The sequence below is a fragment of the Rhinolophus sinicus genome, chromosome 14 (genome assembly GCF_057876585.1).
Source record: "Rhinolophus sinicus isolate RSI-liver-muscle chromosome 14, RSI-T2T, whole genome shotgun sequence".
NCBI classification, from domain to species: Eukaryota; Metazoa; Chordata; class Mammalia; order Chiroptera; family Rhinolophidae; genus Rhinolophus; species Rhinolophus sinicus.
Genome location: NC_142514.1, coordinates 22965596 through 22993046, shown reverse-complemented (window position 1 = coordinate 22993046; position 27451 = coordinate 22965596). Strand labels below are relative to the sequence as shown.

Genomic DNA, 27451 nt, shown 5'->3' with positions numbered 1-27451 from the left:
GAATATAGTCAATAATATTGTAATAACTATGTATGGTGTCAGATGGGAAGGTACTAGATGTATCATGATGATGGGAGGGGGCTGGAGGTTAGGGTGAAAAAGGTGAAGGGATTAAGAGGTACAAATTGATAGTTACAAAATAGTCAAGGAGATGTAAAGTAAAGCATAGAAAATATAATCAATGATATGGTAATAACTATATATAGTGCCAAGTGGGTACTAGACTAGTAAGGGGATCACTTCTTAAATTACATAAATGTCCAACCACTATTCTGTACAACTGAAATTAATATAAAATAATATTGAATGTCAAAATAAATAAAGTGAAAAAAATCATTCACATAGAATACAATTCATTGATTAATGAAAATGTTTATTATGTATTATAACGTAAATAAAAGCAATTGATTTTGGGAGTTCAGATAGTGGTATAACCAAAGGATATAGTAATTCTGGACTACTAAGCTAGACTGCAGCCATCCCACCTTGTGAGGTTCTTGAGAGAGATAAAAGGAACAATGGTAAAAAAAAAAAAAAATTTAGTATTATCTGGGCTTGGACCGCAAACCCAAATGCAGAGCCCTGAGTCATCTGGTGAATGGAACTGAACCGTGTGAAATGAATCACATTTTTTTTTCCCTAAATTAATTTGGCTTTAAAAGCTTCAAATGAGAGGCCAATCCAGCACAGCCATCAGCATGAGAAAACATATCCAGAAAGAGTCAGTGAGAAAGAATACAATAGTCTTTCTTACACTGGTCTGCACTGGTCTGCACTGGTTATTGTTGAGCTGACTGCTACCTGATGTAAAGCAATGAGCCCTCCCCACTAATTAGCATGTTAACATACTGGAGTCTGGCTCAGCTGTACCAGTGCCTCACCCCCAAGGGGAGTAAGGAGGATAGGAACAAAATGAAACAGAGAAGTCTTAAATGTCCCCTGCCCTGGAGTTCTGCAGCAATAACGAGGTAGATGCAGTGTGTGTTTGGGGGAAGGGAGGTTGTCTAGAAAAGATCAAAGGTTATACACCAAAATGCTAACTGGTTATGCCCAGGTGGTGGGATTTCGGGAGTTTTTGTTTCATTTGCTTTTCAGTATTTCACCAGCTTTCTCACTAAGCAAAATTTATAATTTTTTTAAAGTATAACTTTTAAAATATAATGGGAAATCACCTGATTAAACTAGTAATCACAAAATATAAAATATCTAGGCTGTATTTAGGTGGAGATTTCATTTTATTGATATTTTTTCTGTAAAAGTTAAATATGTCTTAGAAGTTTTTAGAAGGTATGTTTTAAAGGTAAACATGAGGCTGAGAATGGAAGATATCAAATTTTTAAAAAGCTCTATAAAGCAAATCATTGAAAATGTCACCCCAATAAACTTTAATTAAAAAAAGAAAAGAAAATAGATTAAATAAAAATGTAATAATTCTACAAATCAAGAGTGCCATAAACAAATATAAACAAATGATAAATTGAATAAATATATTTAAGAGGCAAAAGTCAGTCTTTTTTTTTTAATTAAAGTTTATTGGGGTGACAGTTGTTAGTAAAGTTACATAGATTTGAGGTGTACAATTCTGTATTACATCATCTATAAATCACATTGTGTGTTCACCACCCAGAGTCAGTTCTCCTTCCATCACCATATATTTGATCCCCTTTACCCTCATCTACCCTCTGATAACCACTAAACTATTGTCTGTGTCTATGAGTTTTTGTTTCTCATTTGTTTGTCTTGTTCTTTTGTTGTTCAGTGAAATCATGTGGTTCTCTGCTTTTTCAGTCTGACTTATTTCACTTAGCATTGTAATCTCAAGATCTATCCTCTCTCCCCAATCTTAAATATACATAGAGTCCTTCAAATTTGCAAGAAAAATAGGAGCAAAGGACATGAATAGAGAGTTTTAAAAGGAAATGCAAATATTCATTAACATATGAAAAATGTTTAACCTAACTGGTTAACAAATGCCAACTAAAAGAAAAGAAATTCTGTTCTTTTGGTTGTTTATCAAGTTGACATAGATTAAGATTCATGACTGTTTCCCCTAATGGGCTCTAAATTTAGTGAGGGCAAGACTATGTCTAGTTCCCCTTCCAGCCTCAGCAGCTAACACAGTGCCGGACTTAAGAGTAATTTTCAATAAATGATCATTAAATGAATAAGATGAAAGAAAAATGATAGCAATTTTGATGGGGATTGCATTAAATCTGTATATTGCTTTGGGTAATATGACTATTTTAACTATGTTGATTCTTCCAATCCATGAACATGGAATATCTTCCCATTTCTTTGTGTCTACTTCAGTTTCTTTTAAGACTGTCTTACAGTGTTCAGTGTATTGGTCCTTCACACCCTTTGTTAAGTTTATTCCTAGGTAGTTTATGCTTTTTGTTACAATTACAAAAGGAGTTATTTTTTTATTTTTTTCTGAAATTTTATTGTTAGTATATAGGAACACAATGGATTTTTATACATTGATTTTGTATCCTGAAACTTTACTTATTTCAGGATAAGTAACCAACTTTACTTATTGGTTTATTGTTTCTTATAGTTTTTTTGGTGGAGTGTTTAGGCTTTTCTATATAAAGAATCATGTCATTTGCAAAAAGTGACAATTTTACTTTTTTATTCCCAATTTGGAAACTTTTTATGTCTTTCTCTTGCCTGATTGCTCTGGCGAGGACTTCCAGGATTATATTGACTAACAGTGGTGAGAGTGGGCATTCTGTCTCATTCTTGATCTTAGAGAAAGAACTTTGTTTTCACCAGTGAGTATGACATGTTAGCTGAGGGTTTGTCATATGTGGCCTTTATTATGTTAAGGTACTTTCCTTCCATACACATTTTGCTGAGTGTTTTAATCATAACTGGATGTTGTATCTTGTCGAATGTCTGAGAAAAAAGAACAAAGCGGGAGGTATCACACTCCCTGACTTCAAAATATACTACAAAACAACAATAATCAAAATAGCATGGTATTGACAGAAAAACAGACACATAGACAATGGAACACAATTAAGATCCCAGAAATAAACCCACACATATACAGGCAAATAAGTTTGACAAAGGAGTAAAAAATATACAATGGAGAAAAGAAAGCCTCTTCAATAAATGGTGCGGGGAAAATTGGAAAGCCACACGTAAAAAAAAAAAAAAAGTGAAACTAGACTGCAATATCTCACCATACATAAAAATTAACTCAAAATTGATCAAAGACTAAATATAAGACTTGATGCAATAAAATATAGAAGAAAACATAAGTACTAAACTTATAGACCTTGGTCTTAGAGAGAATTTTATGAATTTGACCTCAAAGCCAAGGGAAGTAAAAGCAAAAATAAATGAATGAACGGGACTATATCAAACTAAAAAGCTTCTGCACAGCAAAAGGAGCCATCCACAAAACAAAAAGGCAACCAAACGAATGGGAGACTATATTTGCAAACAGTGCCTCCAATAAGGGGTTAATAGCCAAAATATATAAGGAACTCATACAACTCAACAACAAAAAATCAAACAATCCAATTAAAAAATAGGCAAAGGACCTAACAGACACTTCTCCCAAGAGACACTGTCTCCCAAGAAGACATACAAATGACCAACAGATATATGAAAAGATACTAAACTTCACTAGCTATTAGGAAAATGCAAATCAAAACCACAATGAAATACCACCTCACTCCTGTTAGAATGGCTATTATCAACAAGACAAGTAATAACAAGTGTTGGAGATGCTGTGGAGAAAAAACAAGCCTCATAGACTGCTGATGGGAATGTGAATTGTTGCAGTCACTATGGAAAACAGTATGGAGAGTCCTCAAAAAATTAAAAATACAGTTACCATGTGACCTAGCCGTCCTTCTTCTGGGTTCTACCAGAAAAATTTGAAAACAATTATTCATGAAGATATACGTACCTCTATTATAGCATTAGGCACAGTGGCCAAGACATGGAAACAACCAAAGTGTCTTTCAACAGATGATTGGATAACAAAGATGTGATACGTATATACAAAGGAATACTACTCAGCCATAAGAAAAGATGAAATACTGCCATTTGTGCCAACATGCGAAATAAGTCAGACGGAAAAAGTCAAGAGCCATATGATTTCACTCATAAGAGGGAAATAAAAATGAAAGCAACAAACAAACAAGACAAACCAACGAAAACTCATAGACAGAGACAAAAATACGGTGATTACCGTAGGGAAAGAGGGTCAAATAATATGATGACAGAAGGAGATTTGACTTTGGGTGGTGAACACACAATGCAATATATAGATGATGTATTATAGAATTATACACTTGAAACCTATATAATTTTATTAACCAATGTCACCCCAATAAATTTAATAAAATTTTTAAAAGGGGGGAGGAAGAAGAAGGATAGTGCCCAGTGTTGGAGAAACTGATGCTCTGTTGCTGGTGTCTGTTGAAGCAATTTTCCTGAACAGAAAAATGGAAGCATGCATCCAATGCAGTCACGGTTCTCCCTGGTTTATGTTAAATTAAAGTGAAACCTGCTTGGTTACCCCAAGGGTGCCTCTTGGTTTTAATATCCACACTTCATAAAGCTTACGTATCTTTCAATACATTTTTCTCCTGGCACGTTTGTAGAAAAAAATTAAAGTTAAATCCTCGAAACATAATACAACAGTTTAAATAAAACTATATGCAGACAATGTCCTGAGTTACATTCCAACTACAGTCAGTAAAATGGTACAATCCCTTGTAACTATCTGTAATGCGTGTCCCAGATGCTGTTGGCTCTGCCAGTTATCACAGACCATGTTGTCTGTGAGCTGTACTCTACCACCTATAGCTGCCCTGCACACATCCCATCGTCTTTCATCTGTAGCCCTTGTTTCTGCCTAGGGCTTTACAGTGTCTCCAGCCGAATAGGTTCACATGGTGCACTTGTTTCTGGTGCAGTTTGCAAAGTGTATGTGTTACAGTGCATAGAACTGCTGTTTTGTTACAGCTGTATTAAGTGTTGGGTGATCATGAAGTGGTGTTTCCAGAATATGATTTCTAGCATGATGGTTTGTTGCATATATACAGAGGATGCCAAAAAAAGGTATACACATTTTCAGAAAGGAAAAGACTATTAAAATTGTAATACTCAAAATATACCGATAACAAAAGATGAACACAGGTCACGTTTGACTTCTGCAATTACACGAGGTGCTCAAAGTGGTTACCATCGGCATAATTTTAATACACTTTCTTCCTTTCTTAAAATCTGTATACATTTTTTTGGCACCCTCTGTGTGTGTGTGTGTGTGTGTGTGTGTGTGTGTAAGTGTATACACACATATATGTATATATACACACATATATGTGTATATATATATATATATATACACACATACAAATACACATATACATATATGCATTTGTATATATATATATGTATGTATTTTATTGTTTTAAAAACTTTTTGGGTTATACATTATAATTTTTTTCCCATTCAGAATAATTGGAAGTAGGCTCCTACTTAGCATCTTTACAGAGAATATCTGATTTCCAGGAAGGGATTACTGACATTCAGTAGGAGATGCCTATACTTTAAAAAGTTCATACACTTGAATCATTCCTCGTGTAAAAAAAAACAAGAAAAGACCATCATGAAAGATGTATATGTAGTAGGATGTTCATCGCTGCTTTATTTTACATAGCAAAACTTTGGAAACCTAAGTAGTTAACAATAGAGTGTTTGTTATATACATTTTAGTACATCGTATAATTATATCCTATAGTCATTTTAATCATGTTTTTGAAGAAATTTAATTGCATGGAGAAATTCTTGCAATATAATAGTAAGTACACAAGAATCAACAAAATGTATAAAACATGATGCAACTTTTGTAAGAGAAAACATTTATATATGCAGAGAATAAATACTCTAAGAACTTATAGGAGAGCGTTAGAGGTTATCTCTAAGAGGGCTATGGATGAGTTTTATTTTCCTGCTGCTGTTTTCTTAGAAAATCTCATATTTTCTTTAATGACAATGTATTACATTTGTCATTTTTTAAAGGAAGAATGCTATTTTTTACAAAACATAGCAGGGATTGAGGTGACTTTGAAAATGATAATAATAACAGCAACCACAGCTAACACTTATGTAGCACTTAGCCATGTGCCAGGTAATGAATGAAAACCAAGTTATGAGTCCACACAAAAATTTCCCTCACACCATCCACACGCAATTTAGTCTCTGCCCAGAGGATGGTTTCCAGTTTAGAAAATCCACTGAAGCCAGAAGTGTTTAGGCGAAAGTCAGGAGGTAAACAAGCTGACTTCAGCGGGCACTCACGCAGGCCACACACAATATTTAGATGCTGAGTAGTGCAAAGAATACGGGATTTGAGAGCAGCCAGAGCTGGATTCACATCCTGCCTGTGCCACTTACTTCCTGTGTGGTCAGGAAGTAACTGAACCCTTCTGAATCTCAGCTTCCTCGTAAGTAGAGGAAGAACACCTCGCAGGGGGGGCAGCTATTGTGAGAATTCAAGGTGGCAGCGTGTGAAAGTACCTGACACATAGTAGGTGCTCAGTAAAATTGTTTCTCCCCTTCTCTTCACTGCTGGTGACTGTAACTGCCTTCTTAGAGTCTCTCTCCTTTATTGTTAGTCTTAATATATGGTTCCTGGTTTTTGCATTAATAAACAAGGATGACAGCAGACAAGCAAAATAGTGCTTGGTTAAACTTGCTCTGTGTACAGATAAATACTCATTAATACCTGCTCTGTAAATGAATGGAGAGTCAGAAAGTGAAGCACTGAACAATGAATGACTAACTTCGTGCCCCAAGAAGGATGCTCTCACACTGACTTACCTGTTTCTGTCTTTTCAGCTTATCCACTCACCAAATGCCCTCCTCCCACCATCCTCCCCAATGCTGAAGTCGTCACAGAGAATGAAGAATTCAACATAGGTACCACCTCCCAAGCCAGCAGCAGGGGGCTGGCCAGGAGGGGCCAGGTAGAGGTAGGGGCTAGCCAGCGGGGCTCAGCTCTCCCTCCCATCCATAGAGAGAAACAATAGGCCCAGTGCAAGAGGGTTGGTATTATGCCAGCTACACTCACCCTTCCTTCTTGCCACACCTGGGCAGAGGAGCTAGGAAAGTCGCCTTCTTCTGTGATTCAAGTCAGTATGTTTTTGAGAAATAAACCCATGCAAGACATGATAAAAAGTTCCTGGAATGGGAAAACATTCTTAGGCTCAGCAAAGCTGATCTATAAGAGGGGAGCAGCAGTTGTCTGGGTCATTGGATTGGAGTTGAGCTCGTTATTTAAACCTGAACAGAGCCCAACCTGCCAATAATCGTCTTGCCTGGAAGTGGGTTTGCTGGGCTAAGGGGTGCTGATCAGCCCTGCCCAGACCTCTCTGGGGAATCCCCATGTTGGTCTCTCTTTGACAGGTGACATCGTACGCTACAGGTGCCTCCCTGGCTTTACCTTGGTAGGGAATGAAATCCTGACCTGCAAGCTTGGAACTTACCTGCAGTTTGAGGGCCCACCCCCAATATGTGAAGGTAATTGCACTGAGCCATGCCTTCATGGGTCTAGAGTTCCCCCCAAACAGCCCTCTCTACATTCCCAGTCCCTGGCCAGGAAGGACGAGGTCACATGGTGAATATTTGTTTGAATGACTGAGTGCATGATTGCTCTAGATAGGTTCTCTGCCCTGCTCCTGCGTCCAAGCCCGGGAATTAGCCAGAGTAGCCACATTCATTTCTGTCTTCCATTTTTCTAACTGACATTCCCTGGAAGTGACATACTGATTATTCGAAGGAGGGTGTTCTGGGACCTCGGGGAGGAGTAGTCGCAACACACCAACCTTTCCCTACTGGACTGTAAATGAGCTCAAGGTCTTGTGTGCCGAACCAGGCAACTGAGAGACCACAGCTGTCTTCACTCCAGGGTGAGGCCTTCCTTGGCAGAAGAGGACTTCACTTCACCAGTTTATCCCAACTAAGACCAAAACCAGTACTTCTCAGGAGGCATCTGACCTGGGGCAAGACACCTACCTGTCCTGTGCCTCAGTTTTCTCATCTGTCAAATAAGGATAATGATATTGCTTATGCCATAAGCTTATTGTGAGGAATTAAATGAGTTAATCATGTAGCTCTTAGTTAATAATGTAACACTTTAGAACTGTGCCTGGCACGTCGTAACTGCTCAGCGATGGCTATTTTTATTGTTACTGGCCCAACTACTGCTTCTAACACTATTGCTCCCAACAAATATTTAACCATCTATGGAGGAACAGGTCAGATTCTCCCCCACCTCTTGCAAAGCAGGAGAAGAGAGACTCTGCAATGTGGATTCCTAGTGGGGAAGAGAGAAGCCACAAGCCCCAGAATTAGGCTGCCCCAATACTGAATTGAGAAATTCAGTAACTGTCTATTTCAGTTGAGCTGATCCGCCCATCACCAAAAAAACAACCCCAATAAAAGTGAACTTTAGCCTGCATTCGGCTCCAGAATCTCCTTGATTTGTTCCAACTGGCCAGGCCTGAGTCTCAGCCATATGGTGACATTGACACGGAATCTGAAGTCACCTCCTGCCCTGGAGGAGTATGAGGAATGTTGGGGACTTTTTGTATGCGCAAATACTGACTTTCCAATGGTTGTCTTTTGTACCACAGAAAAGCACAGGTTTGGGGCCTAGTTCCTTCTCCATCCCATGTGCCTGGTATTTCTCTCTCTTTCTCCAAGTGCACTGCCCAACGAATGAGCTTCTGACAGACTCCACGGGTGTGATCCTGAGTCAGAGCTACCCAGGGAGCTATCCCCAGTTCCAGACCTGCTCTTGGCTGGTGAGAGTAGAGCCCGATTACAACATCTCCCTCACAGTGGAGTACTTCCTCAGTGAGAAGCAGTATGACGAGTTTGAGATCTTTGATGGTAAGTCATACTCTGTATCATTCCCTTCTGCTTGGGAACCACAGGGGTCTATGCTGCAACCTACCAATCAGAGCTTTCCAGAGGCTCCACATGTCTTCTCTACCACAGACACCCCGATACCATGGAAGCTAATGGCCCAAGCAGCAGGGCTGCTCTTACTGCAGCCTGGGCCCGTACAGAACTCTTTCTTCATCTAACTCCCACCCAGAGCTAGCACTTTGAATGTCAACCAATGAATGGGTCATATCACAACCCCCTAGGGAGTCCACAAACATCATGCTTCCTTCATGGCCGTAGGAGGAAAAAGGTGCAAGAACTTGCTCTTTAATTTGGAGGAAATGTCTCAGCATGCCCCAGACCCCTGAACCCTAAAAATTTCACCTGAATCTTTGTAGGATTGCTCTCTTACCATCTAGAGTACATGTGTCTTGCAAAAGCATCTGCACTAATTGTCCCTTCCGGCTCATCAGATGCAATTATACAATGTCGTCAATATAGAGAACCAGTGTGTTCTATGCTATAGGATGTCCAGATGGCCTATGTCTCTTCATAGTCTATAATGGCAGAGAGCAGAATTAACATAACTCTGAGGCAACACCATAAATGTATACTCTCATCCATCTCATGTGAATGCAAATTGCTTATATTCCTCCTTTCTGACCAGTATGGGAAAGAAAGCATTGCTAGATCAGTAACTACATCCCGTGTAACTGAGGCTGTGTTCATCTGCTCTGATGAATAGACTACATCTGGTACCTCAACTCTGGTACCTTAACTACTTGGTTAGGTTTGTACTGTGAGGTGGACCTGGGCCGGGACTCCATTTACTACCAACCCCAGCCCTCAGACAGCCCCGCTCTGATAAAGGAGTCATGATAGTGCTTTGGGTCCCCAGGTATCAGCATCAATTCACACTCTATCCAAAAGTCTTCGAACTATCTGGACATTCCTTTTTCTCCAATATTCAGCTAGCTGAGTAAATAGTGGTAGGCCTTCTGCGGGAAGGATTGGAGGAACCACTGCTATACAATTGATGTTGTTTTGTGGGTCCTTTTTCACGGGCACCCAGCCTCTCGTTCAGCCAAAGTGTTTTGGAGTAAGAAATGAAACCTGGATTACGTCCACATTGGGCAAGGGATTGTAACTTTCCACTGGCGTTAGCTTTCCTCGCCCTTTTGGATATATATTCTGCCCTGTTTTGTTCCTATATTCATATTTTTCGGCTGCCCATCCATCTTGCCCTTAGGAGTACATTGTTCTGAGAGCCGTCTCCATAGATCCTGCAGGTCAGGCCCTCCCAGCTGCCTTTCCACCCTCGCTGTATATTTTGGTAATTATGCCGACCTCCCTTCTGACTGCGAGGTGCTTCCATCTGGCCTCTGTATTCTAACGTCTTCTCATCCCCGTCAGTACTCGGAAGCCAGGTTCTGTGGTGACATCTCCTCCCATCAGATGAGGACAGCCATTTCTCAGCTTGTCGGGGATGCTGGCTCTCACCTCTCACCAGTGTGTCCCTTGTCGCTTTTGGAACTGGCGTGTCCTGAGGGACATGGGCAGCTGGTGGGCGTTCTGGCCTCACACGGCAGACCTAGCCTAGCATGCCCCTTCCCGGAGCCTCTTGACCACTTCCTTCATAGTTCGTCATAGCCATTCTGATGGCTCTGCTTTGTTTCATGGGCTCTGTTACTTTTGCCAAGCTTCCAAGAGCTGCCTCAACAGCATATTAGAACCATCACTCAGGGCTTTTTCCAGGGTGATAAATCCTGTGTTTTGGATTGTCCAGTCTTAGATTCTGCCTCCCCTGAACCAACCCCCTCAGGATGCACTGCCAGGCATTGAAGGTAGGAAAAAAGAAGAGGGAGGCCTTTCTGGAAGAGCCTTGGAAAGGAATGTTGGGGAGCTCTGTTATTTAGCTTTATTGTTATATATTCATTCATACATATTTCCCTATATGGAAGGGACTAACTGTGTTTAGTACACACAGAAGAAGCAGGGTGGCAAGGTGGATGAAGTTCCCAGGTTGAAACCAACTCTTCCATTAACTAACTGTTTGTTTGACTTGGGGAAGACCCAAGATGGCAGATAGATTTCATCTCAACCGCCATCTCCTGTGGGTTGGCAGTCACTTCATGGAGCACCGTGTTAGGGCTCAGAAGGAACGAGCACCTGGAGCAGTGCCTGTGGGTGCAGAGAGAGGAGTGGAAGGACGAAGGCGTGTGCTGAGTCAGACCAAGTCAGCCCACCATTCCCAGCCTCCGTGACTTCACTTAAGGAGGGGAGATTGGAAGTGGGTACAGGAAAGGGTTCCAGTCTAATGTCTTTGACAGTCTGTAATCCTGTGTCCTGCACTCTTATCCCAGGTCCCTCGGGACAAAGTCCTCTGCTGAAAGCCCTCAGTGGGAATTACTCAGCTCCCCTGATTGTCACCAGCACAAGCAACTCTGTGTACCTGCGCTGGTCGTCTGACCACGCCTACAATCGGAAGGGCTTTAAGATTCGGTATTCAGGTGAGTAAAACATAAAGATTCATGAGAAGGGCCAAAGCCCATGAGCCCCTTAAGTTTATCACCCCAAACACCCAAATAACCGTGGGTCACACCCTCATCAATGGCAGAGCTCCTCCATGGGGACTGGCCAGCCTTCTCCTCCTCTAAGTCTCTCTGACCTATAGCTGCACAAGGATCCTTGACATTTTCCTGCCTCCCATTTTTATACTTTCTCCCCTGCTTTTAGCCTCTTCCTTCTCTTCTGCTTATACTGCCAACCTGTGTCTTTTGGATAAGTTTATTATATATGATCTAATAATGGCTCAAGATGCCCCTATCCTCACCCCTGTTGAAATGTTAATAAAAGTTCCTTAAAACTGAAACACCCTAAGACATGGGTTTGCAATTGGCAAATGTTAACCAGGCAGCCCAGCAATGGGCTATAGTTTAAGTCCTCTCTTCTGCTCTGCAAGCTGTGCCTTATATACAGAGTCAGAGCAGAAAGGCCAAGCCAGTCAGATGGCTGACCAGGGCAACAATCTACAAAGAGCAGAGAAATGCAATGAGACAAAAATAACCAAATTAATCTGAACCCCCATCATGGAGATTATTGTCTGTAGTTGGAAAGGAAACGTGATAAGCTGCTGGGTCCCACTTTGAAGGGGACTGTACCTACTGAGTTGCTGGCTGGGCTCTGCAAGCTTGGAGGCAGAGCTGAAGTAGGACCGTGTACCAGGTACCCTTCAGCACCCTTCCCCCGAGTGGCATCTGGCCTGCAGTCCAAGCAAATGTTGGACAAAGCTTTAAAGAATATGGGTTAGAAAGGATGTCAACTTACAGCCAGCCTGGGTTTCCACGTGTCCATCTCCACATGGGCCACCTACTGGGAAGACAAGCCCGAACTTAGTGGGCCAGGTGAAGTTTCAAAGCACTCTTAGGTATGGCTTCAGGAAAGAGCCAACCAGAAGCTGAGGAGAGCTGGAGAGGAGAAGGGTCTTCACCATCAGAGTCCATTTCCTCTGCAAGATCAACCCAAAATTCCTTTCCCCCCATGCACACAAAAGAGGGGGTGGCTCCACAGCCCCCCAGGGTCAGGGATCAGCTCTGTCACTAACAAGCTGAGTGATTATTAGACAAGGCCCTTAGCTTCTCTAGGCCTCAGTTTCCTCATGATGAAAAACAAAACCTTAAGGTACCTCTCAGGGAGATTCAAGCTGAGTTCCTGGCGGCGGCTCATGCAAAGGGAAATAGAGCTGTTGAGCAGCATTTCATTATGCTGGTTGCTAAACTGGGAGCTACACGCCATTAAGGCGTTGCTCTTTCCTTGATGTTTTTGAAGACGAACCACATGTTTGGGGGTAATGAGTCCGTTGTAATTACAATACATATGCCAAGTAGAAAGTGAATTAATTACATGGCGAAACAATTAGTACTTAATTAAAATACCGTAGACGCGTGTAATTTGCAAATGCCTCTATCACTGTGATTAAGTACATTTTATAACTGAGAGTCTTGTTCGTGGCCGAGACAGACACGGAAATATAATATTCACAGGACACAGGTGGCAAAGCAGAAGCAAGGAAACACATCTGGCTTGGGAGGGGGGTGTTGAAAACACGACCTTCACCCACAAAGCGATGTGATCATGAAGGAGAAGCCAGAGGACCTCACGGTTGGAGGATGCAATAAGAGCCTGGTGCCCTCATTCTCCCTGAACCCATGCCTGTCTAGGAGACCAGCCTGGACGTGCAGGGCATTCGGGGCCATGCTCTGCATGTTCCTTTGCTCTCCCTCTTTCTCAGCCTCACGGAACTTCCCTGAGGATCCCTTGGCAGGAGTTTCTCTTGCAAGTTCTCTGAGGCTTGGACTTTTATCTGTTTCTTCGTTGCTGTGTTCCCAGCCTTAGAACAACACCAGGCACATAATAGACACTTGATGCCTATTTGTTGAATGAGTGAGTGAGATAAGTGGAAGTGATACATTGAGGGGGAATTAGGACTGTGGATTTTGTGTCCTGGATTGCCACAGCTCCCTCTCCCTCCACCCCCACCTCCCTACATGACAGAAAGAAGAGGACCATTTATTAGGCACTGAGTACCCTGGGCCGGGCTGGGAGCTTTACACACACAATCCCATTTAAATGGTCCAAAAACCTATGAAGTGAGTATTACCAATCCCAGTAGACAGATGAGGAAAGTGGAGTCGAAAGAACTTCAGGAATTTGTCCCAAGTTACAGACCTAAAAAGGTCAGAAGCCAGACATGAGTGCAACCCTGACTGACTCCAGAGTGATTCCCCTGCAGTCACACCCTTCTAGAACCATCCCCATTGGGTTCTATTGGGAACTGACAGGGTTCGAGAGCCTGAACTGAGCTGCATAACCAGTGCTGCCTCCAGGCTGCAAAGGGGACCCAGTGCTTCAAGTTTTTTCCTCTTCTTTTCTTTTCTTTGGCTTTACTAAACTGATTGGCCATTTTTCAATGTCAACCATTCATCGCTTCTCGGCCTTTTGGCTAAGATCAAGTGCAATGTCAACCATTCAGACCTTCCTAAATAGCAGTGGACCTGGAGGCTGCGAAGACCAGGAAATGGGGGGGGAGAATAGGGGGCGGGACATGCAGGAAGGGGCATGTCTGTCCTCCTACGTGTGCGTGGTTCCCTGATCTCCTCTTGTTGTTCAGCCCCCTACTGCAGCCTGCCCAGGGCTCCACTCCATGGCTTCCTTATGGGCCAGACCAGCACCCAGCCCGGAGGTTCTATCCACTTTGGCTGCAACTCCGGCTACCGCTTGGTGGGACACAGCATGGCCATTTGTACCCGGCACCCCCAGGGCTACCACCTGTGGAGTGAGGCCATTCCTCTCTGTCAAGGTGAGAAGCAGGTCGGAGGAGGGTAACAGATGGCTCGGAACCTACTCACATCTTGGGTTTGTCCAAAGACCAATCGTTTCTAAATGTGGGTTTCATCACTGATCATTACTTCATTCTTTCAGGAGGTGTATATTGAGGAGCCACACTACCCCCAGCCCTGGGGATATAGATATGCATGAAACACAGTCTCAGTGTTGTCAGAGCAATGAGGGACATGGGTATTGGCCACATAAATGCAAAATGACAGAGGAAGGAAGTGCTGTCTGAGGAGTATAAACAGTGTGTGGGAGCCCAGTGGTAACAAGGACCCTACCTACTTCCTCTGGGCAGCTCGCGAGGGCTTCCAGAAGAAGCGTGCTTGGGCCTGGGCTCATAGAACAAGGAGAGTCCAGGACCAGGCATTGACAAGGCAAACATTCTAGGCAGCAGCAAGAGCATGTGTAAAAGCACAAGACTGAGAGAGAACAAGACGTGCACAGCAGCTTGGGCTGGCTGGAGCTCCAGGCTGGAGGAGGTGAGGGGTGAGGGAACCAGGGTGGAACAGTGACCACCACCGTACTCAGTTATGCTATCAAGCCCATGATATATACCGGACAGTTTGCATGCATTGCCTTTGATAATTTATGGGATTTTTTTTTCCTCAAAGGAATATAAATTCAGACTAGAAATCTGGGGGGAGAAAAAACAAAACTAGATGATACAAAAGAAAAAAATGAAAATGACCTATAATCCTATCAATTGAGGTCACCACTTTTACCATTTCAGCACATTTCCTTTGTTTTGTTTTTCACATATTGTTTACAAAAGTGGCATCATCAGTATACAAAATTCTCAATATTAACATCTATCATGTACTTAAATATACTTCCTCATATTTTCAATGGTTGCGTAGCAGTATAGAAAAACTCATGTATTCAAGTCTTACCCTATTGTTGGTCATTTGAATTTCTGTATGTTTTTACTACTGTAAACAGTGCTGCTATTAAAATTTTTATAATTCCATCATTATGAACATCCATATTTATTTCTTAAAATAAATGACCAAGCATGAGATGTTGAATCATAACCTATGCAAAATCTACAGCTGTTGCTACTTAATGCCCTCCTGAAAGTTTATCTTCATTTCCACTAGAGGCATGTGAAAGTTATCTTTTCTCCATGTTCTTGACATTATGTACTGCATTTAGAAAAAGGAAAGAACTTTGCCAATTATATACACAAAAACAGGAAATCACACTGATATTTGATGTTTTTATTCTTTGGTCTCTAGCGTGATGCCGTGCATCTTAATGACATCTGTCATCTCTGACCCTCACAACATTCTCGTCTGTGCCTGAGCTTTCTCAAAGAACAGAAACAATGTGTCATTAATATTCTGTTGGATGCTCTAAGCACAGGTCACAGAGAACTGACTGCCCATAAATGGCAAATATCTTTTGGCTTTGGTCTTCATGTCTCTAATTCAATCAACACAGACAATAAGTTTGTTTGTTTTTTCCGGAGCTCCAATTGGAACCCCTCATGCCACCCATCTCTTTTATCTGTTGTCACTTCCCCAAATTAAGCCCCTATAGGCTCTGTTCACTCATCCTCGTATTGCTCTGTGCTTCTTCTCCCCATCCCCACCTCAAGCTTCCCCCTGATGCCCTCCCTCTCAGCCATTCCCTCTGTGCTCTCTGGATGCCTGGTTCCGTGACCGACAAGCATATACCCATGGTCACCACCCAGATGATTCTCTTCACTTCCTCCTTCCACAGTGCCTGTGGTTCTCATCTGACAACACGGATGTTGTGGGCCTTTCAAGTGGGGGTGTTAATCCCCCCGCTTCCCACATAACCCAAGGCCAGGAAAGGCCTGGCGTTCTTCTACTTCCCAATTGCTGCTTCCAAACCGTGACGTCTCCACCAATAAATATAACAAATCCCTTTGGAGATTCTATGCCTCCTACGGCTCCCTCTCGCCTTCCCTGAGACCATTCTCTCCATACATATTCTCTTTCTCAGAGATCACATTCCACCACAAGCTTCAAATACTCTGTGACTCTATCCCCTCCTCCTACCCGCAGGAAGTGTCCCTTTTCCCTTGGGTTTGGGGAGACTGTGTTTTGACATGGAGATCAGGAGACACAGTCTTTTAGTCTGTCAAGTCTGGGAAGTTATCTGTTGTCCTCTTAATTAGACACAAGGAAAGGACCAGAACAGGGGCAGTGAGAAGTGGCTGCTGCCCACTTTCTTAACCTGCTGTCTTCACATTGGCTCCCCATGTAAAATGTCAGGGGGGATCTAAGTATTTCTTCCCAAGGGTTCAAGCAAATGGGGCAGTTAATCAATCAGATATGACATTTTGGCTAATCTAGTGCTACTGAAGGAGCTCAAGGCTTGCTATTTAGGCAGTAACATGGTATCATATTCAAATACTCCCTTATTTCTTCATTCCTTCTGTTCCTGATTCTCCTCTTTTGGTCCCACGTCCAGTCTTTGAATCCTTCTTCCATCTTGGTATCCCAACCCATCTCCCTCTATGAAGCTCATCTTTCCCCACATAATGGAACCCTAGTCCTATGCCCCTTCTTGGTTCTGGAAATTCTAGTGGCACCAAGCATCATTGTTAGCCAGCATGGATGGGACTTTGCTCAAGCTCATTCTTGCTCTGCATGAAGGTGATCTGAGCTCTAGACTAGTTACAGAGGTGGGGGTGGGTGAGGGACACTCTGATTAATTTCTCTCTATCTGTCATTGCTTCTGAACTTCAAAGGGCAAGCATGGTGTATAAGTATTAATTTCTTTCAAAGACCACACAGGCTACACTTACCTAAATAATATATATTCCTCCAATAACCATAGCATTTACCCCACTCCTTATCAAATAATGACCCTGGCCATGTTGCTGCACACCTTTCCTGAGCTGTCACCTTGAGATTCCTTTATTCATAATCCTGAGTTTGTTCTAGCATTTTTTTTTATATCCCATCTTGCCCTTCCTTGGTTTTCATGCTCTTTTGATGTATCGCCTTAAGTAACTTCCTCAAAAAGTGTTCATGAGAGATGAATTTTCTGAGTCTTTAAATGTCTGAAAATATTATTTTTGCCCTCAGACGTGCTTGGTAGGTTGACTAGGTAAAATTCTAGGTTACAAATCATTTCCTTCAGAAACTTGAAGGCATCGTTCCATTATCTTTGAACATCCATTGTTGCTGATGGGAAGAAGTCTGATTCCAGTCTGATTCTCACTCCTTCACAAGGATGTCATATTTTTTTCTTTATTTATTTATTCATTTTTGGTCTCTGGGAACTTGTAGGAATTTCTGTGTGTCTTTGGTCTTCTGATATTCCATGATGGTGTATCTAAGAATGGTTCTCTTTATGTCCCTTTGACTCCTTTTCAAGCTGGAGACTTGTGTTTCTCTTCAGCTCTGGGAAATTTTTATGTGTGATAATTCCATCCTTTCCACTTTCTCTGTTCTCTCTTTCTGGAATGCTGACCCAGTAGATGTTGGACCTCCTGGACTGGTCCTCTGTGCTTTCAGTCGTTTTGGTCTATATTCTGGGAAATTCCCTTTAGTTTTAATCTCCAGCCCTTCTATTGGATGCTTATTTGGGCAATCATGTTTTTAATATAAAAGAGGGCTTCCTTGTTCTTTTTTGTTGTTCTTTTTTCAAAGCACTCTGTCCTCATTTTATAAATATATTACCTTGGTTTTCTCAAGATAGCACTAATGAGAAGTTTAGAGGTTATGTATCTTCAATTTCCTGAGTTACCTCTGTTTTCTAAAGGTGGCTTTTTCTTCTATTTTTAATCTTATGTTTATGTCTTTCATGCTGCTGGTTTTCTTCAAATACATGGTGATCCTTGATTGGTGACATTTTAAAGTAAATGCTAGGTTGGTTTTTCCAGGTAGCAGATATGGGTTACCTTTGTTGTTATTACATACAGATATCTTTGCCCATTTGCTTTTTCCTATGAACAAGAAGGTGAGTTGACTGTGTTGCAGAGACGAGCAGGAAGAGGGCCAGCCTTTAGGCTGAGAGCCCATAAGTCCTAGAATTAAAAAGAGCTGTACTCTGGGATACAAGCTGACACCTTAGCAGCCTGTAATCTCCCAAGGGAGTCATTGCAATTTGGAGTTCTTTTGTTGTTGTTTTTTCTCCTCAAATGGGAAAGAAAACTCTCTCTATTTAATTTGAAGAACAGATGCCTGAATGTCTCTACGCTGTATTTATGGGGAGGGATGGAGAAATGGTCTCACCCCATATGCTTATTTTGGTCTACAGCTTCTTGATCCATTTAATTTGTCAACACACTTCTATCTGCATTTCATCTTCCAAAGTTTTTTTTTGAACTCTCCTCTGTTGGTGATCCTCATATTTTCTTTTTAGTTACAAAGATTTTTCCTTTTATTAGTCTTTACTATAATAATATTAGGGTCTCAGGGAAGAGAAAAGAGAAAAAATATGTTCTCAGAACACCATCTTGAAGCAGACATGCTCATGACATTCTTTTTCCCTTTTCTAGCTCTTTCCTGTGGGCTTCCTGAGGCTCCCAAGAATGGGATGGTATTTGGCAAAGAATACACGGTGGGGACCAAGGCTGTGTACAGCTGCAGCGAAGGCTACCACCTCCAGGCAGGTGCCGAGGCCACAGCAGAGTGTCTGGAGACAGGCCAATGGAGCAACCACAATGTACCCCCTCAGTGTGTCCGTGAGTCCTTGGGCAATGGAGGCGGGCGTAAGGAGGGGCTGGGTAAGCAGCTGAAAAGATCCCTGCAACAAATGAGCTAAAAAGTCAGTAATGAGAAAAACCATGTACGTGGAGGTTGGGGATTCAGGGAGCAGAGACAGGTGAGTGGTGTCACCTACCAACTTAGGTTCCCATTTGAAATTGCTATCAAAGCATTGTAGACCATTGTGCCCTGAGATGTTTCCATAAATCATCATTGAACTTAGGAATGACCTGTTCCACTTCTTTTTAGATGGAAAAGCTATTAGAACGTTAGCCCAAATGTCCTTTGATCACAAAACCCTAAAATGACAGAGGTATAGTTCAACTTTTAGGTCAAAGTCACAAACTGGCAGCTTAATAGGCCATATCCAGTCTGAAGATATAGAGTTTTGTTTTTCTTTTCTTTTGTTTTGTTTCTTTGGCCTATGGTATGCTTTATAAAATTTTTGAATTGCTTCCCAACATTAAATTCAGGAAATTTTATGTAAAAATCCACATTCCTACCTTTTTGTGAAAAGTGAAGATCTGAACAAATAGAATTTACAGTCTCATAGCCAACAAGCAGCATTGACTGAGTATTACCTCCCTGTTTTTCTTTTGGGGGGGACAAATCTGCCCACCCCAGTGTGCCACATTCCCCAGCCAGCCCACTTCATTCATTACCAAACCTTCCTGGGGATTGAAGACTCTTGGATTCATCATTACTGCGTTACTGACCCCCAACCCCCAGACTCTTGCAGTGTCTTCCAGAATTAACTGACTAAGCCTCCTTGCTGCTCCGTCTCCCCAGCTGTGACCTGCCCGGATATTGGCAGCATCGGTGTGGAACACGGCCGATGGAGGCTCATCTTTGAGACGCAGTACCAGTTCCAGGCCCAGCTGATGCTCATCTGTGACCCTGGCTACTACTACACTGGCCAAAGGGTCATCCGCTGTCAGGCCAATGGCAAATGGAGCCTGGGGAACTCGATGCCCACCTGCCAAAGTAAGCCCAGGAGGGTGGGCAGGTTTGGCGCAGTGCCACCTACCGGGACTGGGGAGGGGGAGACCCAGGGGATTGCCAGGGATTGCAGCGTGCCACGTTTGGAACATTCACCTAGAATCAGGAGCTGGGGGGGCGGGGGGGGGTGCCTGCTCCTTTAAGAAAGTTCTTAGCATCTTATCAAAAAGCTGCCTTTTCCAGGTGAGCCTCCACTGATTCATTTATTCCACATTCGTGCCAGGGATTGTGAGGTATGAAGATAAAAGGTTGTGGTTGCTGCGGCAAGGAGCAGCAGACGAATAAGGACCCAGGGAGAACGGGGTGTGCTAAGACCTGTAATGGAAGTGTGTGTAGGAGGGATGGGTAGAGCACAAAGGACAGGCCACCTAAGTGGGTCTGCCTCTCCTTCTCCATTGCCAGTGGTTTTTCTTTGGCTCTTCAAAGTAGTTTCAAAGTTCAGGGGCCCCGGGAAGCACCTCTGAGACAGAGGTTTATTAGGGAGTGCTCCCCAGATCATCACCTGTGGAAGGGAAGGGAAGGGGAGGGGAGGGGAGGGGAGGGGAGGGGAGGGGAGGGGAGGGGAGGGGAGGGGAGGGGAGGGGAGGGAAGGGAAGGGGAGGGAAGGAAGCAGGAATGAGAGAATATGGAGAAGCTGAGCTCTGATGCAGTAGCCGGGAAGACCTTGCCAACCCAGGGAGCTCTGAAGCTGGGATGGCCCTTCAGAATTGTGACAGTTGGGGAAACAGGTCTTTCTACCTCCACACTGACCACACATTGGGTGCCGGCTGCCCCTAGGAAGAGAGCCCGAACTTAGATGGAGGACTCTTCAACCAAGGCAATCTGAAGAGGGCTAGCAGCAGAGGGTGGTTTGCCAGCAGCGGGGGAAATAAGTTCTTCTGTCCTACATGGGGGTTTGAGTAGCTCACCAGAGCATCCACTACGATAGGAAGTACTTGTAATATTTACCTAATCAATAAGGATGTGACAGAAGAAGTAAGTGTTTGTAAAGCGGTAGAAGGAGATACCTTGTCAATGAGTGTAAGAAGTTTGAGACAGGGAGGAATGATAGCCTCCCAACACCTGTCGTCCAAGACACTGTTGTCTTATGCATCCGAGTGCAGACTCCACAGTGAATATAAGTGTGCATGTGGCAGAGTAGGAGTCACGAGCATTTAACAGCTTATTACAGTGAAGGCGCTCACATTTCAATGCAGCCTCAGTGCAATGCAGGCCAGTGCAGCACAGGCACTGGCCGTAGTCAGCCAGTGCTATCCACAGTGCTCCATTGAGAAGGGGTGTGAACTGCTGCTGGGCTCAGCAGAAAGGACAAGGACATTGATTTGCAGTGTCTGCCCTGGACACGAAGGACACGCCTCAGAACTGCCATCTCCAGTGTGGTGGCTCCTCACCAGGGAGCACATCTAAACCACCTGAGTTTTGGAAAAATGCACATGTCTGGGCCAGAGATGCTGAGCCCTGGGTCCAGAGGACAGCCTGGACATTTTGAAAGTTCCTCAGGTGCTTCAAGCAGCACCTCCAGTTGCGAATCACTGCTCCGGTGTAGTAACATCACACAAGTCACTGTCATGACCCGTATTCTGGTTATGAGTCCCAGTAGAGTAAGGTTAAACAGGTCTTATTTTTGTCACTATTCTTGCCAATCAGAGGCAGCATGTGTCCCCCACTTGGGGCTGGCTTACTGAGCATTGTGTGATCTTTTTAGTCATCTCCTGTGGAGAGCTCCCCACCCCACCCAATGGGCATCGCATAGGAACGCTGTCTGACTACGGGGCAACCGCCATCTTCTCCTGCAATTCCGGATACACGCTCGTGGGCTCCAGGGTGCGGGAGTGCATGGCCAATGGGCTGTGGAGTGGCTCTGAAGTCCGCTGCCTCGGTAAGTGACTTCCCAGGCCTATCCTGCCCATTTTCCCCTGCTCAGGACAGGTTAGATCTTTCCAAAGCTAGATCCCAATCTTTGAGCAGTGTCATTTTATCTACTTTCATAAACTGCTTAATCCAACACCAGCTATTGGGCATCTACCACAACTAAAACCCTACACTACCTTTTCTTGGGGTACCCAAAACAGTGAGAAGAACATAAAGTCTGATGACACAAACCTTTGTGGGGCTCTCATTCTGATAAAAAAAAACACAACCCTTTCTTACTGGCCCTTGAATGCTGGGTGAAGCCCCAGTCTCCACCTTCAGGGCAATGTATAGAGTCACATACCTAAATTACCTTTTAGATTATATATTAGCAAATTTTACGTATATATGTGTATTTTACATATATAATATTTTATATATAATATATATTATAATACAGAACTATAATAAATTATGTAACAGAAATATATTTTTGTCACTTGTTTATTATATAGATTAAGATATATATACATACATATATATGTATATACATACATATATAAATAAATACATAAAATAAGCTATAATAAACTCTTTAAAAAAAAAAAAACCTGGCTTACAAAGAACAAAGTTATCATTTCCCCCATGGCTGATCCATCCCCTGCCTGCACCGTAGAATCTAAGGTTCTCTCTCCTCGCACTCCTTTCTTAGACCCCTCAAGTCCAAAGGAGAGTCACAACTACACAGACCTAATAGCGTAGATTGGATGGTCTGTTCCAGAGTGAACAGTGCTGCCCTCCCACTATCTCAGGTCCCTGTTATTTCCACAGAGCTAAAGGATGCTAGTAGAAATGCTAGGAATACACTCTACCCAAACCCCATTTAATAAGAATAACTCACCTAGGTTTACACTACTCTGCTGTGTGCCTTGCCATTCAAAGAGAAGGGAGGATGAATTTAGCCAGACCACCTGTTTTTACGTGGTTATTTCCAATACAACTAGCCAGGAAACAGTGATTAATTTCTCATGTAGGAATAGACACAGAGACTAAAGCTCAGAGATGGACAGCCATTTGGGATGCAGCCTTGGGATCTGGCACTGCAGTCTTCAACACCATTTGCTAACATGTCTAGGATTCCTAAAGCCACTCCTGGATGGCTACTCTCAGAGGGAGATGGGAAAATAATAGGTGGTTGGGTACTTGGTCCTTTACCATCCCTGTCTTCCTTCACCTTGACCAAGCCCCACCACATTTTCTATAAGCTCCTGTTTGATTTACACTCTTTCCCCATCCCCCACCACAGCTGGACACTGTGGGACTCCTGAGCCCATCGTCAATGGACAAATTAATGGGGAGAACTTCAGCTACCGGGGCAGCGTGGTGTACCAGTGCAATGCTGGCTTCCGGCTCATCGGCATGTCTGTGCGCATCTGCCAGCAGGATCATCACTGGTCGGGCAAGACCCCTTTCTGTGTGCGTAAGTATGTTAGCCACTCTCCCTAGTCATGGGCTCAAATTCAACATGGACTTTCTCCCTTGTTCGCTTGCTTAGGTTACCTAGAGATTTTGCATATTTTGTTAATTTTTTTTCAAAGATTGCAATCATTACATCTACTGATTTCAGTTTTCTGTGTATCACTAATTATTGCTTTCACCTTTATTAGTTCCTACCTTGTGATTTCTTTTGGTTAACTTTTTTGTTCATTTTCTAGCTGTTGAGTTGGGAATTTAATTCATTTATTGTCTTTTTTATTGATTGTTATGGATATAAGTGTTTGAGGCTATGGAATTTCTTCTGACACTACTCTAATTATATCTTATAGATTATAATAATTAATGTTTTATTATTTATTAGAAATTCTGTCATTTTGCTATTAATTTTTCCTTTCACCTAGAATTTTTTTGATAGAAGAGGTGGTTTTTTTTAAATCCAAGGGGAAAGACCTTTTTAATTTTTATTTTGTTATTCATTTCTAATTTTATTGCATTATAGTAATATTATACTACTGTGTAGAATTTACTGATGCTTTCTTTGTGGCATGATATTTGATCAGTTGCTATGAGTGTTCCATGTGCATTTGAGAAGAAAGGGTACTAGGGTGTAACGTTCTGTATATAGTCATAAAATGTGCCTTCTTGATTATGTTGTTTATGTCGTGTCTACACTTATTTATTTTTTGTTCACTTGACCTGTTTTGTTCTGAGAAGTGTTTTTTTTTTTAAGTTTTCTATTATTAGTGTGCTTCTGTCTATTTTCCCATACATATCCTGTATTTTCTGCTACATAAAGGTAGTTGCTGTGTTATTTAGTGCATAGATATTCATAATTATTATATCTACATTACAAGTTGTGGTTTTAGCCTTTTTAAATGTCTCCTTTGTCATTTTAAATATTTTTAGCATGAATTGTACTGTGACTGATATTAGGCTTACAATCCTTACTTTCATCCCTAGCAATATAATAAACAACATTTTGTACTTATAAAATTTGAATACTCTTCACCCCCCCATTTTTTATTTAAAGTTTTATTATATAGTTTATCAATTTTTAATAGTGTCCTTTGACTTTCACCTATTGACTGTACAGCAATCAATGAGCTTATTCTACTTTCCTTGTTCTTTTCTCCGTTCATTTTTAGTTGTATTATTTCTACTTTGTCAGAACATAAAATGTTCATTATAGTGTTTATATAATATCATTCTGCCTTTTACCCTACCTATAGTTTACTCCTAGATCTACAATTAAATATATTAAAAGTTCACCAATGCTGCTGAAGTTTTCCCAGTTACCTCTTAGTTGGCTCAATCTCAGTCTCTAGTGGATTCCTCAATAGTGTCTCCTTTGCTTAATGTTCCCCAAGTTCTTCCATGTTTAAAACTGTTTTTCTGAACCTTAAAACTTAAAGGATATTTGGATTGTATATAAAATCCTTGGTCACTATTTCTTTTGTTTACTTTCTTAAAAATGCTCCTCCATCATTATTTTACTTTGCATGTTACTCTTAAGAATTCAAATACCATGTTTCCCTGAATATAAGATCTAACCAGAAAATAAGCGCTAGCATGATTTTTCAGGATGACATCCCCTGAACATAAGCCCTAATGCGTCTTTTGGAGCAAAAATTAATATAAGACCCAGTCTCATTTTCAGAGAAACACAGTATTAGTTTAATTCTATTGTTCTTATAAATTATTTGGTGACTTTTCTGAGGGCCCTGATGATTTGTTTTCCTTTATCCTTGAAGTCTAATATTTTTACTAGGATATGCCTGAATTGACTGTTCCAAGACCATTTCCCCAGGTACACTGTGGACCTTTGCATTTGTAGATTTAAGTCTTCTTTTATTTCTGAAACATTTTCTTGGATTATAGTTTTAAACACTAATTCAAACTCACTGTTTTGTTTTCCTTCTAAATCAACTCCAATTATGTGTATGTGGAATCTTCTTTGTCTGTCTTCTGTTGTAGCTTCTTTCTTTTTGATCATTTTTACTTCTTTATCTCCTTTTAATTCCCTTGGCTGTTTACCTGACTTTCTTCATTACCTCTTAGTAAATTATCATGTGATAATATTCTCCCTCTTATAATCTAGTCTTCATTTCTGAGATAATTTTGTCTTTTTCTTTAGTTGTTTCCACCATGTAATCACTTATCTTTTAATTTCTTCCCACGTTTTGTCCATTTCTTATTTTAGTTGGATTTCATGTGTTTTGTTTTGGTGAGGAGATTTTCATCAGCTGAGATATTTTGATTGCTTCCTATTTTATTCTTATTGTAGCTTTGTATAGATTTAGGCTGATGTTGTCTATTCATTTTGTGGCTTTAGGATGGTTTACAAACTTCTTCTGTCGGTGTAGCAAAGTACGGCCGTTTGTTTTGTTTTTTTAATAGAAGGTTTTCTTATATGTGATAGGGAGAGTTGTATATCCTCTGTTTTGTTTGTCTTTTGTCTTGAAGAACCCTAAATTTTCCCTCTTTTGCTTCTTTTTCTCTTTGTTAACCCATCTCCAGAGGATCTCTCTCCTTTATCTGTGTGTCCCTCCCTCCATTCTTCCCTCCTTCCTTCCTCCCTTTATTTACCTTTCTTTTCTTCTAGAAGCAATGAGGAGAATCACACACATTTTTATGTCCCTTCCCTGTAGACAATGCATCCTGACATACCAGAATCCTTTTTCAATATATTCACATGTAAGATGAATGTTATCTTTCTAGCTGTAATTTTAGATCAATATTTGGCTCTTCCCCGGCTTTTCTCTTCTCTTTCCATGTGGTCTTGCTCTCCACAAAGGTTTGCATCAGAAGCCTGAGAAATAGTTCTGCCTGGATTTAGTGTTTATTTTTCTCCTTACACATAATTTAAAGTTTATACCATAGTATTCTCTGTCTTCCGCTGCAGGCCTGGGCTTTCTACAGTTTTATTTGTTTTTCTTGTTAATCGGCATTTTTTTGGATTTAGATGACCACCATAATTCTCAGCTGCCAGGGAGTAATTTGGAAAATTCTTTACTTTTTAACACTCCCTAAAGTAAGCCTTTATGTAAAGTGCAGGGTTTTGTTCTTAATTTTTGTAATGCCAATTTTTGTTTTTAATACTTCTTCTTTATTTGGCTTTTCGTATGTAAGATGGAGCAATAAAGTAATGAGATTTATTCAATAAACAATGCAAGAAAATTAGTCTAATAGCTACCTAAGTATTAAGTTTACAGAAAGCAAGACCCATCTGTATTCAGTCCGTCATCCAGATGTGTATAAACAAAATATATTTAGTTTCATCCCAGAGACAAAAATTCAGATGCCTTCGGGAAATTGGCACAGAATGTGTGTGAAGAGATTGGGTTATAAATAATAGGGAATATTGGAGTCTAGAATTAAATGGAGAATATCTGCCTGACCTAAAGATATTTCAGACCTGCTCCATACTGAAAGGCTGTAAAGTAGTTAGACACTCGGACCCTGAACCTGTAATACGTTGCCTGGGTTCAAATCTCAGATCTACCACTGTATATCATACTGCTATATGACTTCAGATGAGTTAGCTTATCTCACTAGGCCTCAATTTTCTCATCTATAAAACACAGATACCTCAGAGTATTACAAGGATTAAATAAATTAACACATCTGAAATGCTCAGAATAGTGCCTGATACAGATGTTAAGCAGATGCTGCTGTTGTTACTGTGTTTCCCCGAAAATAAGACCTAGGTGGACCATCAGCTCTAATGCGTCTTTTGGAGCAAAAATTAATATAAGACCTGGTCTTATATAAGACCTGATATTATATTATATTATATTATATTATATTATATTATATTATATTATATTATATTATATTATATTATACCCAGTCTTATATTATATTAAAATAAGACTGGGTCTTCTATTAATTTTTGTTCCAAAAGACGCATTAGAGCTGATGGTCCGGCTAGGTCTTATTTTCGGGGAAACATGGTATTGTTGTTGTGATGATGGCAATGATGATGGTGGCTGTAGTGATGCCACCACCCTGTCATCACAGAATCCAGGATCTCTTATAGCAAGCCCCATCCTCTCCTGGAGCACAGAAATTTGGGATGTGCCTGAAGGAGGAAGGCAAGAGTGAAAGAA

The 27451-nt window shown here is 41.5% G+C and overlaps 1 protein-coding gene across 5 annotated transcripts in view; it reads left to right on the top strand.

The window, feature by feature from the left end:
- The window catches only part of CSMD2 (CUB and Sushi multiple domains 2), a 577361-nt gene that overhangs the window by 500873 nt on the left and 49037 nt on the right, over positions 1-27451 (top strand). For all 5 annotated transcript variants that reach the window (XM_088791016.1, XM_088791015.1, XM_088791014.1 and 2 more), the window contains 9 exons: positions 6865-6945; positions 7432-7545; positions 8731-8919; positions 11280-11426; positions 14087-14275; positions 18788-18973; positions 19785-19979; positions 21700-21873; positions 23152-23325. In XM_088791016.1, coding sequence (XP_088647142.1) covers positions 6865-6945; positions 7432-7545; positions 8731-8919; positions 11280-11426; positions 14087-14275; positions 18788-18973; positions 19785-19979; positions 21700-21873; positions 23152-23325 — 1449 coding nt within the window. The remainder of the gene's footprint in view (positions 1-6864; positions 6946-7431; positions 7546-8730; positions 8920-11279; positions 11427-14086; positions 14276-18787; positions 18974-19784; positions 19980-21699; positions 21874-23151; positions 23326-27451) is intronic.